At 35.5% G+C, this 17419-nt stretch overlaps 2 protein-coding genes across 2 annotated transcripts in view; both read left to right on the plus strand.

Moving 5' to 3' along the window:
* The first annotated feature begins 552 nt into the window (after window positions 1–552).
* Window positions 553–7461, plus strand: LOC108740704 (tetraspanin-11). The gene is made up of 5 exons (XM_018475141.1): window positions 553–749; window positions 1100–1327; window positions 2998–3180; window positions 4757–4972; window positions 7135–7461. Exons 1-5 carry the CDS (start codon window positions 693–695, stop codon window positions 7396–7398), a joined length of 948 nt encoding a protein of 315 aa, XP_018330643.1. The 5' UTR covers window positions 553–692; the 3' UTR covers window positions 7399–7461.
* A 548-nt stretch (window positions 7462–8009) lies between these two features.
* Window positions 8010–17419, plus strand: part of LOC108740420 (neurogenic protein mastermind-like) — a 66448-nt gene continuing 57038 nt past the window's right edge. Inside the window, exons 1-2 of the mRNA XM_025976489.1 lie at window positions 8010–8947; window positions 13356–13566. Of these exons, the coding sequence (XP_025832274.1) occupies window positions 13402–13566 (165 nt within the window). The 5' untranslated portion in view covers window positions 8010–8947; window positions 13356–13401. The remainder of the gene's footprint in view (window positions 8948–13355; window positions 13567–17419) is intronic.

The raw sequence follows: 17419 nt of genomic DNA on the forward strand, positions 1-17419 counted from the left end.
GCACTCATTACGTGGCAAGGGTTCAAATGGAAATGTGTTCTCTGAGCATTTATGGGTTAATGTGACGTGGTATACACCATATGAATATCGTTTTCTATTACTTTTAAGACAGTTACGACAAATACTAACAATTTAAGAAAAAAACTTTTCAAAAAAAAAAAATTTCGCAGACCTGTGTAATCAATACTACTATTTGTTTCTTTCTAATCCTTTGGGTTTCAATAAGAATCAGATTTCTAATGAATGATTTAGGATGATAATGATGATGTTACGACCATGTTCGATTTAAAAATCCAATTTAAGAAAAGAAAAATAATTCAGAGGTGTGTTTTACAATATAAGTGAAAATTAGAATTATTTATAAGATAATGCTACAGTGGAAAGAAAAATGTTAAAAATAATTCTTTTAATGGACAATGTGCACATTATTTTCGTTTTAGTCTTTGAGTTCAATGCTAACAATATTCGTCACGGTCGGATAAGGTACGGACCCCACTTTCTGCTCCGCTAATTGGTATTTCCTTCCTGCTATGGAGTATAGTATTCACGGTTCGAATCGTATGTTTAGTTTATTATTAATATTACGGCAGATTTTTCGCATTTTCCACACTAGAAGGGAAATCGTAAAATGTAAAAAACGCCCTCACCAAGATTTATTTAATAGTTAGTGTACAACACGTGTTTCCGCCGAAATGTGCACCCTCAACAAAAGCAAAGCTCTTATGGCTTTTAGTAACTTTCTACTCTTGGTAAGTTAATAACTTAAGTATTTTCATACATCTAATACCATAATTGAAAAATTGAATTTTCAAAATTCCTTAATTTCGGTAATAGAAAGGGTAGTTTTCAAAATATACAGTATTAAAAACAATGAGACATTGAGTAACCGCATGTTCCAGACATTAAAATAAAATTATTCACTAAACTATTAAGCATTCAGTTTTAACACCCACTATCATTTTGACAATGAATATTTTACTAATCTTTATTTTGGAGCCAAGGTGATGATGTGCAAATTTTGGTTATTTTTCATAACTATGAATTTACTATAAGGGCATAGAAAAAGGCAATTCTATAAACACTGAGATTATTGTTTCAGGTATGTGGTGGTATACTAGCAACTGGAGGAATTTTGATAATATTCGACACCGAAAGAGTGCTACTTTCCAAAGTGCTTTCTACCGATACGCTTGGCGCCGGTAATTTACCTCATCCAGTGCTCTATTATGTAGCACTCGGCATTGTTATGTTGGGTTTCAGTTTGGCCGGTGTGGGCGTTTTGGGCTGTTGGGCTTCTTGCTTACACAGTTACTGCTTTCTAATAATTGTAAGTTCATCAATGTTTCATGCAGAATAAGGTCTAACCCCTTTTACGATAAAAGAAAATTGTAGTTAAAAAAAAAATCTCCGTATGCATCATCTACTTCTCAAACTAACAAAGGATGCTTCAATTTGCTATAATTTCACAATCACTACACACGCTACATATGTACTGCTACGTCAGGATAATCATAAACGAAAATTTCGTAAAATTCGAAATGCATTTTCCTATTACAGTCGAATTTGCCAAGTCCCGTCATTTTGCCCTTCTAAAGCCTCTATAAGTGATAAACATAAAACCTGTATAAGTGAGAGTCATTTTTCATGCCTGAACCTCTTTAAGTGAGATTGCTACTTGTCTATACCTCTATAAGCGACAGTTTACTTTTGCTATTTTATGACTCGTTCTTAAATTTCAAGAGACTCTTATTTCATTCGAATGACCAAATCTGCGAATGACCGAGTAAGTCTTTATTATTTTATTATAGCCAAATGTGCGTACCGACTTGTTTATCAATCTTATTACAGTCAGTTCATAAAAGCAGTTGCGAAGAAAGGTCCTGTACTTCCTCATAATGTCTAAACGAAAACTCAATGTGTTGTCGAACCGTATTTTTATAGACCTCTATAAGTGAGACAAATTCCTCCTGTAACTCTGTAAGCTAGAAATTCGGGTTAGTTAGAAACCTCTATAAGAGAGAAACAGATCGCGGTCCCTTGAGCTCTCACTTATCCAGGTTCGACTATACTTCTTACAGAATAAGTAAATAAACCAAAAATAGAACAGTTTCGCGTTGATAATGTCCACAGTAGAACAACTTTTGTGCTAACTGAGGCAAAACTTTTTTTGGTTTGAAAACAAATGGAAAGAAAAAAAAGGCTTTTTAGTGAATCTTTTTACGAAAAATCAGACATTCGATATAAGGTTGAACTTCCTTAACATTCCATCAACTAAATAAAACATAGGGGTAAAAAATATGGTAGAAACTGATGGCGTACTACCATTAGTGGCACCCAGGCCCGACGGTAAAGTAAAGTCCTTTTCCTATGCCATAAAGTACACTAAACCGGTAAAAATAAAATGCCCCCCCAACATTTGCCGCTCCTAACTGCCCCTATTTACTTATATTACTTACATCTTTGTTATACCTAACTCTGGGCAGACTCTCATTTAGGTGTTTTATCTTACTGGCACAGAAACATTACCAGTTAGGAACATTTGATTTTCATTGTATTTATTATTTTCTTCTATGATATGTTTCCCCATACTTTAAAGTTACTTTCCGTATAATTCCGAAACATTTCCACTATACCCACACACTAGAGGAAATATATACGTAATATTAATAATAACACTTACCCAAACCGTGATAATCAATTCTATTGTCGTCTTCCTGCCTCCAACTCTGAAATGAAGATTCACATTATTCTAAAAGATTAAAACAACAGTAGATAATTAAAATTCGACAGCAAGCATCATCAGGCGTATAACGTTATAATTAATCAATTGCTTTAATAATAATTAGCACAAGGAAATTTGTATTGCTGTTTCAATAGATGCGACCTTTTCTTTTTCATGTTCATCTTGCTGAATCATGAAATTATAACAAAATTAACTTTAATCAATTCAGATCATGATCTATTATTTTTTCGATAACTTCGAACTTGTTATTTCAGTACATCCTAATCATAATGGGACTTCTTGTCGGAGAATGTGCCGTATATACAGTTCTATGGATTTGGCCAAGTTGTCTAGGAATGGAACTACGAGTCAATGAGTTAATAAGATCGCTGAAAAAAAATTATGGAACCGCGGGAAACGAACAGTTTACTGTCGCTGTAGATCTCATTCAAAAAACGGTAATTAACAAAAACAATAGTTAAGTATTTAAAAAAAGAAAATATACACAAAGGACAAATTAGTAAAGGCTTTCGCGGTCAGTAGGTGAACTGGTACTGTTCTGATTCGGGTCTAAAAGTCGTCGTGTGTTGAAGTTTATTCCTAATATTTCGCTAGTATGATTGGTGAGATTCTTCAGAGGTTAGGAAGCAACTCCAACACACGACGGCGTTTAGATCCGAATCAGAACTTTTTTTTTTCGTGGAAAGAAAGACACCCAATCCTCCGTAAGACTGGGTGGTGTCAGATTCCCAAGGAAGGTGTCCTTGGACATACCGACTGGAACCTTTCTACCTCGGATCGTTATAGGACCAATTAAGGTCCTCTTCAACCGAATCAGAATAGAAGTCTACATAAAAAGCAACAGGCAGTTATAGAGCTGGAGCAGCAACGCAGAAAAGTAAATATTAAGAAAGGAGTAGGACAAGGATGCACACTATCACCTCTATTCTTTAATCTATGCGTCGAAGACGCGAACAACAAAATTAAATTCAGAGTACAACTGTAGGGATAGATATACAGGGCTAAAAGATTAGTATTCTTAGATTTGCCGATGATATAGCAGTATTAGCATCTAGCAAAGAGGAGTTGAAGATTTCAAAGAAAATGGAAGCGCTACTGACAAAACAGTATTGTACGAAAATAAATAAAAGTAAAACAAACATACTGGTATGCAAGGGAAGAAAAAGTAGGGAAACAGTGAATATAAAGATAGGAAACGAAAAATTAGAAGAAGGTACTGATGTTAGGACGGAAGGAGTAGTAGGGACATAAAGCAGAAGCTGATAGCGTAGGGTCGAGTCGCCTTCAATAAAAAGGAGTCACTTCTATGCTCGCGAACGATTAATTTAGAAATTCGAAAAAGATTTTTAAAGGTGTAAGTTTGGAACGTGGCGCTGTACGGATGCGAAACATGGACGAAAAAGAAAAGGTTAGAAGCGTTCGAAATGAGGTGTTACAGGCAAATGATAAGGATATCGTGGATAGGGAAGTTTAGAAATGAAGAGGTATTAGAAAGAATAGCAAAACAGAGGTCTCTATAGAAGTCAGTAAGAAACAGGCGAGATAGGTTAGTAGGACACCTTCTCAGACATGAAGGTCTAGTCAGAGACATATTAGAGGCAGAAACGGAAGTTAGGAGGGATAAAGGTAGACCTAAATTAGATTGGGTGTTCACAAATAGTTAAAGATGTGGGAAATTGTGCTTACGACTGGGCAGAGTCGGATTTCGCGGACCTATCGACTAAAACATCTTTACGTCAGGCCGTTATAGAATCAGTTAAGGTCCTTTTCAGCCGAATCAGTGGAGAAGTTCACTCTTTTTATATATTTCGGAAAAATGAGATCATTCAATGGATAAATTCAATTTCGCAAGATTTATTGATTGGATCTCTCAAAAAGATTGCATCTCTTTTGGTGTAAGGTATGCTTAAAAAGAAAAGATCGGTATTATGTTTTTCTCTGGGTGTCCAATTCAATTTAGACAGTGAATATGTATGTTTTAATGGTTGATTTAAAATAAGCATCATTTTTTAGTATCGCTGTTGCGGAATCCTTTCCTCTGACGAATATGAGACTTCATTATGGCACTTGCAAGATTTAGGACCAAAACCAAAGCTGTCAGTACCATTATCTTGTTGTGTTCTAAGAAACTTTGTTGAGCCCCAATCGTACCTTGACCCACATCCCCGTAACACTTCTCTTTGTCAAGCTTTAGAGATCAATAACCATGAACAGTACAGACATAATCGGGTAAGTACAGTGCAATACATTCATTTGGAAAATCGAAACTAACAAAAAATAACAATGTACATTTTGGGTTTTTGCACGATTTTGGTCGCATGCAAGAAGGATCAAATTTCACATTTTTTTATGATTAATCTTGTAAATTATCGCTTTAATAGGTACCGAAAATTAGACATTCATGAAGATACACAAATTTTATCAACAATTATTTACTAAAAAATTTTATTGAAAATTCTGGTGAAGGCGCCGGGGCAACTTAAAATAAAGGCTATAATTAAGCTATGTAATTATGTGTTTTTAGTTAATTGTTACTGTAAACTATCATTCTGATCCCAAAGATAAGACATTCATCAATCATGAAGGTATATACACTTAAGACACTCATTAAAAAATTTAGTGAAGATTTTGGTGGAGGTGCCGGGACAATTTAAAACAAAAGCAATGATTGAGCTATACTTCTTATTTCATTGTAAATGATTGATGAATTTTTTCATCACTAATTTATATTTCTTCGATGTAGATAGAGTGAGGGAGCTGTCAAAATTTTAAACTTCTAAATCAACGCAATCAAAAGATAATGACGTTTATACCGCCATGAGCGTAGATAGGTAAGGGCAATGAACGTCACTGCTCTCTCACTGATTACCCCCCGGAAAAGGCTCTGACAAGTCACGAAATCTTTATAAAATTACAGCTATTGAAAATTAGCACCCTCTAGGAAAATTTTTCGCTACGCCCATGTATGCCGCATATTTTGACACTCTCAAGGAAATGAAAATCTTTGGGATACCTACTTCCTATTGACCTACAATAATAAAATTTAACAAGAAGCATTGTATAATAGCACAAGTACAGGGAATAAACAATATAATAGTTACATTACAAAAAATAATTTTTTAATTGCAATATATACGTAATATTAATAATAACACTTACCCAAACCGTGATAATCAATTCTATTGTCGTCTTCCTGCCTCCAACTCTGAAATGAAGATTCACATTATTCTAAAAGATTAAAACAACAGTAGATAATTAAAATTCGACAGCAACCATCATCAAGCGTATAACGTTTTAATTAATCAATTGCTTTAATAATAATTGGCAAAAGGAAATTTGTATTGCTGTTTCAATAGATGCGACCTTTTCTTTTTCATGTTCATCTTGCTGAATCATGAAATTATAACAAAATTAACTTTAATCAATTCAGATCATGATCTATTATTTTTTCGATAACTTCGAACTTGTTATTTCAGTACATCCTAATCNCAGGGAATAAACAATATAATAGTTACATTACAAAAAATAATTTTTTAATTGCAATATTGTAATTGTACATTTCAGGGACTGATTTTTGAGGAAACCTTAAAATATACTCGGAAACAGCTGGAAAATCTTCGAAATTCGGTTCTCATGACGGATGAACTATTTCGTATACGGAACCCGCGGTGCGCGAGTCCGATCGGTCAAAAAATTGAAATGTACATCGTCTAATTTTCAAATTAACTCCTTTTTTCATTTAGTAAACCGTACATTCATCATCATCAGGTTGTTGTCCAGTCCTAAGACTGGTTGGACAAGCACCTCCACTCTTTATTGATGACATCCCCCGCGGTAGTCCCCGACGGAACATCCAAATGGGGGACTAGTCCGGAGTGCTTTACCCCAGAGGATGCCATCATTTAATTTGTATAGTTATACGTTTTATTTGGGATCATAATGTGGTGGTTTCCCTTTGCCTTCCACATCGCATTATTGTGCATCAGAATGTCACACTGATCCTCGTGATCTCTGCCACCCTGAGCACTGAAAGAGCTGCTGCCCTCTTTCAGGAACTTGTCATAGTTTTGTTTCTCTTTAAGAACCTTCCCATTATGGTTGAACCTATGGTCCGGCTCCTTAAATCATCGAAACTCGCAAGCCGATCCACCCACTCTTGTACAAGAGCTTTGTCAAGGTTCAAGTTCCGTCGGATCGGAAACTGTACATTAATTTACAAAAATTAAAACTAACTAAAAGCATGACTGTGACAATAGACACTCCTTTTGCAGTGATTCCCTTATGCAATGTTCACATTATCAAATGCAAAAAAATTGAAAATATTTTGCTTCAAACTACATTTTACGTAGCATAAAGTTTCTGGTTTTACAAAACCAATATTTTCGTTTTAGGGTTGTTTCAGCTACATCGAGGAATGGTACACGCAACACCTTTTCGTGTTTCTCCTAACAGGTTTAGCAATCGTTCTAATGGAATTTTTAGTGCTCCTAAGTACAATTCTAGCATTTACGAGACTGTGCCAGAGCCGCAACACAAAAAGGGCATTCGAAGAAGTTGTTGAACCTGAACAACCACAACCGAGAATTACCGAGAACATATACCACACAAGCATACCAAATTTGAACAGAACTTTTAGGCAACATTACAAAACATGACAATGGCCAAAGAGGCAAGGCAATAATGTTTATAATGTCAGTAAAGTGGAAGCTGAATCCATGCTGTGGTGATATTAAATATTAATATGATATGAAGAATAAGTTAATTAATGTAAATATATATTCATTTTTAATAAACTAGAGACGCATATTCTGCTGACGTTTTTGCTTTTCTTTCTTCTGATACTTATTTCAACATTTATAAATTTTACAATATATATATGTTTGTTTAATGAGTTTTTACAAAATTAATTACATCGTTGTAATGCATGATTATCAAAAATCGTGAGTGTTGTCTTCCTCTACTGTATGGTTCTTAGCATATCCATTAAAAAAGAAATTAGTTAAAAAAAGAAACACTGCATCGGTTGCGATTAGAACCCAGGCTACCGGAGTAGTACAGGGTACTTTTTGAGGATTTATCCACTGAACCAGCGCCGCTTTCTGTAAGTGGTGTGTGCATGACGTCACAATCGTTTTCCCGGCTCTTTCTTCAAGAGCCGTTAATGGCTCTCTAGCCACTACGTTTACAAATATTAACCTGCTGCAATAACCCGTTACTTTAGGCAGAAGCCTGTACGTATGTTTCTATGCTTTGTACAGCCTTCGTCGTCGTTCAATCTTCAATCGCCTCAGCAGTTTGCAGCGTCGTGCAAACTTCGACAATGTTCGTGTTGTCGCGCACGCGACGAGCATAAGCTCTCATCATTTCGTATGTGACAGGTGGCTGCATTGGCACGCTATGGAAAATGGCCGCACAGGCTCGAAGTGTGTAATGTCTAGTGCAGTGTTTATGTGAAAGGGACCAGTAATAATAGTCAAGACTTTGTCAATACCTTCGACAAAGTTCACACGGTTGACTTTCTATTCGAATCGTGGGCAGTATTGCCATTCATTCTTATTTAGTTCGATTTAACAGTAGCTAGAGTGCTGTGTTGTTGCTAAACTCATAACCTACCAATGTTGTTATGAATCAGATAGGAATGTGTTCGATTTGCGTGAATTAAAATACGAATAATCTCTAAACCAAATAGACACAAAAACTTTTTTATTTTTTTGTGGTGTACTTTCACGTGACTTCAAAACAACCTGTTATACTTTTCGCTCCGATGTCTGCATCTAAATATAAACAAACCAATGAACTCTTCAACAATACCGTAACCGACTTTTATCCTACGTTTCGAAAAGGATTTAATTTTAAAATGCACATGGATACAATGCAACGTTCGTTCACGTAATACATATTTGAAAACCTAAAATAACCAGCACAGTTTCCGTGGCGGGTTAAATATGTGCATCGGCCGATCTAAACTGTATTAAAAAAAACTGTTCAGTGAGGTCATGTTTGTGATAAATAATTTTTAATAAACATTATTGGGTGCAATGTAATGGACAAAAGTTAGTCTTTCACGCTGGAGAGGTCTAGCTCTGGCCCGGGGGGTTGCCTCGACGGAGGAGGGACCATCCCTCCCGGCGTCCCTCAGCCCCCGGGTCTATCGTCTTTGCACCCCGATGTGATAACCCCTAAGCGTCAAGCCGTCGTAGACAGGTGGGTGATTTCTCTTACATACACCGATATGGTTTGTATATACGCTGCACAATCCCAACAAACTTTCCTACTACCGAATTATCATTTCTTTAGTTGTGTCTTTATGCCTGGAATTCTAAAAGGATTCTTTTTGAATATGACGTGACGGTTAATTTATTAAGAACACGGCAGAGTGCAATTAAAACCAGTACTGACCAGTATCGTTATTGTATAGGGCTATTTAACAGAATTTATGTTTGTACAGCATTCCTAGTAAATTTTGACTCGTCTGTTATTTTATTTATTTTCGATACTATTTAACAAGCAGCAAGTTCAGAAATACTAAAAATAGTACGTAAGCAGGGTAGGTTATTGAATAGGCGCTGCAGAACTGGCAAACAAATTAGATATTGCCTTCTGTCGGTCGTCATATACGCTTCTCAGTAACCTTTATACGTATATTATTGAACTGGGCCGCACGAGGCAGCTCTGCGCACTGATTCGAATATCCATACCGCTCCTCTTCACACTCATTTACAGTAAAAGTTCCTTATTCACGGTTTCCTTATTCGCGTTTTCATTATTCGCGGGCGAAAAAATTGCAACCCAGTTCCTGTATTCGCGGCTAAAAATTTCATTATTCGCGGATGCAATCGGTAAACAGAAAACGATTCGGTGTCATTTATTAAAGGGATTGACCGCAATAGACCGCTCGTGCCTACTGTGAATTTTTCCGAAAATATGGGTTTCTATTCTAAACATTGTGATTTAACGTTGCGAGATAAATATCTGATTTTTTGTATGGTAACAGACAAAGGTTCACACTAACTCGGCACGTTTTTAGTTTTCAATAATACGGTCATTAATAGCTTTTACAAGTGCTTAAAGTTGATGCTTCTTGTATGACACGTATTTTCAATAGAAATTGAGAAATTAAAAAATGGCCTACGACAGGCTTTAGAACAAAGCTTTATCTATCTAACTACAAAATTTCAAACCTCTGTTGCAGACATTAAACTCATGATATCTAGAACCGATAAGCATGTTTTTACTCTACGGCGTGTGTACTACTGAATCCCCTTAATGTATCGGCACCTTTTGACTATGTACTGTTGGTACGTGCCGAAGCAGCTTTTATAAAAGATATAACCGAGCGGCCTAATTTGAAAATTCAAAACAAGCAAAAATCACTACTTTTGCTGACTATAACGATTAATTTTAATTGCGAATTTATCAATACATTGATTTTATTTTGATACATATTGGTTTCATTTCTGAACCTTAGAACGTATCCCCTCTGATTTCATACTAATTTACATTCACGGTTTCTGTATTCGCGGCATATTTATGGGACGTATACCCCTCGAATGAAGAGCTTTTACTGTACTGTCATAAACCAATGAATTCAGAGGGACGAGTGAGCTGCAGTCAATTCAACTAATTGACGATTTTTTATTTGAAAATTTATTTATATTCACTTTTATATTTTTAAGATGAGTGCGTGTTTATAATTATTCCATATTCAACTGAAGTCACTACAAAAAGTAAATACATAACAAACAAAATGCAAACATGCAAGGGCGACCGGTGTGATGCTGTAGAGTTGCAAAATTGTCTCAAAAATAAATATTAACGTTTTGTATACGATCTAATTATACTAAAGGTGATGACTATATTTTAATTTGTGCAGTCTCCTTTTACCCGTCGATCACTGCTAATTAGTAGACCAAATGAATTCTCCGAGTTACTAGCAGCCAGGTCGAGTGCGTCTCGGTATCATGTATATTACTGAACTGAGCCGCTCGAAATAGCTCTGCGCACTGTTTCGCTTCTCCCTTCATCCCCATTTACTGCCATAAAGCCACAAATTTAGAAAGGTCAATTAGCTGCATGTAAGTCAGCTAATGGATCGATTTTTATTATCTTACAAATTTATAGCTTCAACAAGGAGATTATGGGTAAATTTGCTTCTATTAATCGAAGGATTGAATTAACTTTTGCAGTAATATGAATAATACAAACTCCCGCTTCATTTCATCACGAAGCGCCACTGCACCCACTAATTTTTAATCCTGTTTTTAAGCGAACTTAGCTAAACTTCGAATAATCGTAGATAAAAAATAAACGACCTTGTTTGTAAACAATACTGCGTGCTTCGTCTCACGTATGTATCAATAAATAATTTTTACAAGTAGATAGGTACTTCTTTTTTATCCACAGTTAAGACAATAAAACCGTTGGTTGTAATTATTGATATTTTAAAAAACGTTTCGTTTTATTTTTAGATTCTCATTAAATCTTTTTCTTATCATTGCCCGTAGAAACTTTTGAACGCAATTAAAATTTGCAAATTTCATTCGGGATGGTTACAGCAACACATGTGCAATGCACCCACGTTAGTTAAACTCTAGGTGTCTAGGTATATTGCAAATTCGTTTTTAATTGCTGTTGCGATAATTTCTGCTTACACAATTCAAGTGTGTAATTACGATCAGGCAACGTCTTTCGAAATGTGAATTAAGTATACGAGAAACAATCTGCGACATACTTAATTTAATTGAAATATACGGATTAATGTAAAACTTTAAATTTCGTGTAAGCTGATATCACTGTATAATAAAACTAGATTCTACTCGCGGCTTCGCTCGTGTTGATGACGTAAATACGTGTCAAAAGATCATCCACGACTACATAAAACTAAGTTTTCTGTCCCGCGAGAACAGCATTTTTTCTTCTGGTTAAAAGGTACCCTATATCATTTTCTGTACCCCCGACAAAGTATCTACAAAGTTTCATGATGATCGATTGAATAGTTAAGGCGTGAAATTGACCACATAAAAATAATTTTCTCTATCCCTCCGGAACAGCATTTCCTGTTTGGATAGAAAGTACCCTATGTCCTTTTCTGTACTTCTGACAGTGTATCTATAAAATTTCATGATGATCGATTGCGTAGTTAAGGCACGAAATCGACCACAAAACTATTTTTTTTTATCCCTCGGGAACAGCATTTATATCTGGATAAAAGGTACCCTATGTCTTTTTCTGTGCCGCCGACAATGTGCCTACAAAATTTCATGACGATCGATCAAGTAGTTAAGGCGTGAAATCGACGACATAAAACTATTTTTTTTATCCCTCAGGAACGGCATTTCCTGTCTGGATAAAAGATACCCTATGTCCCTTTCTGTACCCCCGACAATGTTCCTACAAAATTTCATGACTATCGATCAAGTAGTTAAGGCGTGAAATCGACAACATAAAACTATTTTTTTATCCCTCGGGAACATAATTTCCTGTTTGGATAGAAAGTACCCTATGTCCTTTTCTGTACCCCCGACAATGTGTCTTCAAAATTTTATGATGATCGATTAAGTAGTTAAGGCACGAAATCGTCCACATAAAAACGATTTTTTTTTATCCCATGCCAAAAGCATGTCTTGTCTGGATAAAAGATACCCTATGTCATTTTCTGTACCCCCGACAAAGTGTCTACAAAGTTTCATGATGATCGATTGAATAGTTAAGGCGTGAAATTGACCACATAAAAATAATTTTCTCTATCCCTCCGGAACAGCATTTCCTCTCTGGATAAAAGGTACCCTATGTCCTTTTCTGTACTTCTGACAGTGTATCTATAAAATTTCATGATGATCGATTGCGTAGTTAAGGCACGAAATCGACCACAAAACTATTTTTTTTTATCCCTCGGGAACAGCATTTATATCTGGATAAATGGTACCCTATGTCTTTTTCTGTGCCGCCGACAATGTGCCTACAAAATTTCATGAGGATCGATCAAGTAGTTAAGGCGTGAAATCGACGACATAAAACTATTTTTTTTATCCCTCGGGAACGGCATTTCCTGTCTGGATAAAAGGTACCCTATGTCTTTTTCTGTGTCCCCGACAATGTGCCTACAAAATTTCATGATGATCGATTTAATAGTAAAGACCTGAAATCGACCACATAAAACTATTTTTTTTTATCCCTCGGGAACGACACTTTCTGTCTGGATAAAAGGTACCCTATGTCTTTTTCTGTGCCCCCGACAAAGTGCCTACAAAATTGCATGGTGATCGATCAAGTAGTTAAGGCGTGAAATCAATCGCATAAAACTATTTCTTTTATCCCTCGGGAACAGCATTTCCTGTCTGGATAGAAAGTACCCTATGTCCTTTTCTGTACCCCCGACAATGTGTCTTCAAAATTTCATAATGATCGATTGAATAGTTAAGGCGTGAAAAGACAACAAACAAACAAACTCGCATTCGCATTTATAACATTAGTTAGGATTTATAAGAAGAAAAAAAGTAAAATTGTTGGTCGGAAACTTTTTGGATGGTCTCTGTATTTCGGTTTTTTTTATTCTATCGCGTTCGTGTGGGATTTAATTGTGTTCAGCATTGCATCTTCGCTTTTGTTTCAGATTACGTCGTCGGATCGAATCGTACCGGCGACGACAAAACGACTGCATGCCGAGGTTCGATCAATCGTTCACCGGCCTCTGCGAGCAGAATTTCCAGGACACGTTGCAACTGAAGCAACGTTACCTGGACGCGAAAACCAAAAGGACTCCCAAGAGTAAGGAAAGTAAAAAACATCAGGACACCACGTCGCTCCAAAGCAGCGTCCACGTGGTAAGTTTTTGATCAAGTCAATTCAGACACAACACACAAATACACGATACAATTTTTAACATAATCTAAATAATACTAACATTGGAAAGCAGTAGGCGCAAGAGTTGCAAGAGGTCAAAAGGTTGAATAAAAACGCGATTTTCTTAGGAAACATGACATTTTTGCGCGTTTTCTTGGTATTTCTGCCAATGGGAATTCACGAAAATTGTACTCCGAGAGAAAGTATGATGATTTTCCTGGTTTCAAGGACGAAAGGGCAATATAACCTCCCAAGTAAGAGATTGCGTCCATCACTGTGTATTAGGAAATTATTTTAACAGTAACTGCGTTTTCTGTAGCACTTTTGTCCCCGAAATCAGGCAGAAACATCGTAAAATTGACTTCTGCATCTTAATTATTATTTATGCTATTTTTAATAAGGGTCAATTACATTTTCAAATTAATATACTGCATTCCGATGCTGTAGGCGGTACTGACAGATCAGTACTGTATGAAAATAAATAAAAGTAAAACTAAAATACTGATATGCAAGGGAAGAAAAAGTAAGGAAAGACCGAATATAAAGATAGGAGACGAAAAATTAGAAGAAGTGGCTGATTTTAGATACCTAGGAAGTCAGATAAGTGAGTATAGAAGGAGTAGTAAGGATATAAAGCAGAGGATAGCGCAGGGTCGTGTCGCCTTTAATAAAAAGAAGTCACTTCTATGCTCTCGAACGGTTAAATTAGAAATTCGAAAAAGGTTGTTAAAGGTGTATGTTTGGAGCACGGCGTTGTACGGGTGCGAAACATGGACAGTGGGAGCGGCGGAAAAGAAAAGGTTAGAAGCGTTCGAAATGTGGTGTTATAGGCGAATGATGAGGATATCGTGGGTAGAAAAGGTTGGAATTGGAAAGAATAGGAGAACAGAGGACTCTGTGGAAGTCAATAAAAAATAGGCGAGATAGGTTGGTAAGACACCTTCTTAAGCATGAAGGTCTAGTCAGAGACATATTAGAGGCAGAAACAGGAGTTGGAGGGGCAGAGGTAGACCTAGATTAGATTACTGTTCGCAAATAGTTAAGGATGTGGGCTGTTCTAGTTTTAGGGAAACGCGAAGTTTAGCTCAAGATAGGAAAGAGTGGAGGTACGTGTCCAACCAGTCTTAGGACTGATGACCTTATGATGATGATAATTCCGATGCTGTACAACAAAATCGTGGCTGAACATCTTTTTTTATTTTCGGAATGAATTTCTCATATGCATATCGTTCATTTTAATGATTTCTTTTGACATGCTGTTAAGGCAGAATGTTGACCGAACATATACATTTTGTTGATATTTATTTTTAAATCGCACGAGTGAAACTCCATAATTTGATGAACCCGTGGAATATCTATATTTTTTATCCACGTCCATCTGAAAATGTACCCTCCTTCTATTAAAATTGTAAACTAACTCTACGAATGTTCTAATTTATATGAAAAGATTACCGAAGGTATTTGTACGAATTTTCCTGTACCACGTCGTATTTTTCAAAAGTCGATTGCGCCCTTTGATGAATAAAACTCGCCACTAATGTATACATGCCCCACAGAGTAAGTGCGAATGTATATTATAATCCATGATATCCAGAGATGTAGGTACATGAGCATAGTAAGTAATAGTTTTTAAGTATCTTCTCGTCTTTGAAACCGTAAATGATGGAAATTGTTTAATTTTTCCGGTAATATTTATAAAATACCATTTGTGGGATTAGTTACTTCAGATTTTCTGGCTTCAGGGATAATACATTCCTTCTGAAAGTACATATAAAATTTTAAGAACAAGTTTAAATCCTTGTTTCTTCAAATTATATCATAGCTTGGTCTTTACTTGTTGATAGGTATGAAAATACACAAGTATTAATTAGAAATTATATTAAAACAATTTTCGAACTTGAATCAGTAAAAAGGGAATTCTATTTGGGCCTTTCGACCATTGGTCGACAAAATAACGCGAAACATGCGAGCTTTGGAACCACTGGGTCAAACCATAGAATCTTGGGACATAATTATAGTACATATTATTTCATCAAAGTTAGATCTTGTTACCTGACGTGAATAAGAAACGAAAAACAATAAATTCGTGTAAAAAAATTCGGACAGCTAATGGCACTCGTTTACATTTTCCTACAGTCCAACTATTTGCGATCACTAATCTGATCTAGATCTTAACTCCTGCTTCTGTTTCTAATAGGTCTTTATCTATCCCTTTATGTCTAAAAAGTGCCCTATCAATCTTGTCTCTCCCACTTCTTTTTGACATTTTCAAGACGCTTTTGAAAAACTAAAATTAGCAACTCCGGCTCTAGACGCAAATCAAAAAGAACGTGAATTTGAAGATTTATATTTCCAAATTTTATCTCAAGCGAAACAAGCACTACCTTTGCCTTTCTGAACTCCTGCTTATGTTTCTAATAGGTCTTTATCTATCCCTTCATGTCTAAACAAGTGTTCTATCAATCTTATCTCTTCCACTTCCTTTTGAGTTCCATAACATCCTCTGTTCTCCTACTCATTTTAAAGTTTTCTCATTCCTAACTTTATAATACCATATTTCTACCATCAACATTTCACACCCACACGAAGCCGCTCCGTACTTTTAATAATATTTTTCATATTTCCAAATCAACATGAGCTACATATTTTAAAATGCATTTGCAAGTTTAAACATGATACGTTCTTTTGTGATTTTTTTTCTTTTGTTGGAAGAATACTATAGGTACCTACGTATGTAAGTAGTTGTTTGCCAATAGGCGTAATTGATGACCTTGTGTATACATATGTTCACTGCTAACGTCGCGTCTATATTATAGATCCATCGACCAAAAATCTTTATTTCAAGGGTAACCAGTTTGGCGAATCAAAAAGCTTTTCGTATGCATAAGGCACACGTGTGCAGGGTTGGAATTGCAAAGTCATTCTGTTGAATATTAAGGTCCTATCGGTATTATGATCTTTCAAAAAATACAAAAAAATAAGTTGAAGAAGAAAATTTGCAATTTTATTCTCTTCAAAATTGAAACTCTGCGGCTTTTGCAGCCCGAAGAATAACAAAACTGACACGGAAATAGATATTGTTTGTAAAACTTTATAAAAAAATACCCTATCTACCTAATTCTCATTGTGACCTATTATACATTTAATACCGATTGGTTACTACATTTAGAAATCGTCGATTGTTTTACTAAAAATTCTTTAATTTAATTTCGATTTCTTCAGATTTCCCAGAGGTAAATAATTGAATATATATTGAAGTCTGAGCGTTGCTTAATTTATAATTCTACTTCACCAGTTTTTTTTAATCTATTTTTTCCTTCTTATAAACATCTTTATACGTACAACACAAAAGTCCAACACTATGAAACGTAGTGATTCGTCTTTGTTTTCAAGTCAGGTAGGTATATAATAAAACAAAAACCAGTTTTTTTTTTCGTAATAGACCAACGGTATTCCAGTTTTCGTCAGAAACTATTTGATTGTCAGATTAATTAGACGAAATTTATAAACAATGTTGCCATGGAAGGTACCCGTAATGAGTAGAATATTTGAATTAATTACTTTGTTTGTTTAGTCTTGTAAAAAACGCAAGTTATGTATTATGTCTTATTTTTAATATAAAGAAGCTATTGTACAACTTATGCACTGCGTTGCATCTTGATTATGTCAGCAAGACATGATATTATAAATACCCCTGTCAAGAATTATTTTACTCACTTATACAAGTGTATTGGTCTTTGCGACATCTCATTTGTGAGTCAATTTTCAACTTTTGTTTAAATAAAGTTTTTCTGTTTTTAAAAACGGATTTTTACTTTAAACAAAAATAACTCG

Source organism: Agrilus planipennis, unplaced genomic scaffold (assembly GCF_000699045.2).
Source record: "Agrilus planipennis isolate EAB-ADULT unplaced genomic scaffold, Apla_2.0 scaffold21, whole genome shotgun sequence".
Classification (NCBI taxonomy): Eukaryota; Metazoa; Arthropoda; class Insecta; order Coleoptera; family Buprestidae; genus Agrilus; species Agrilus planipennis.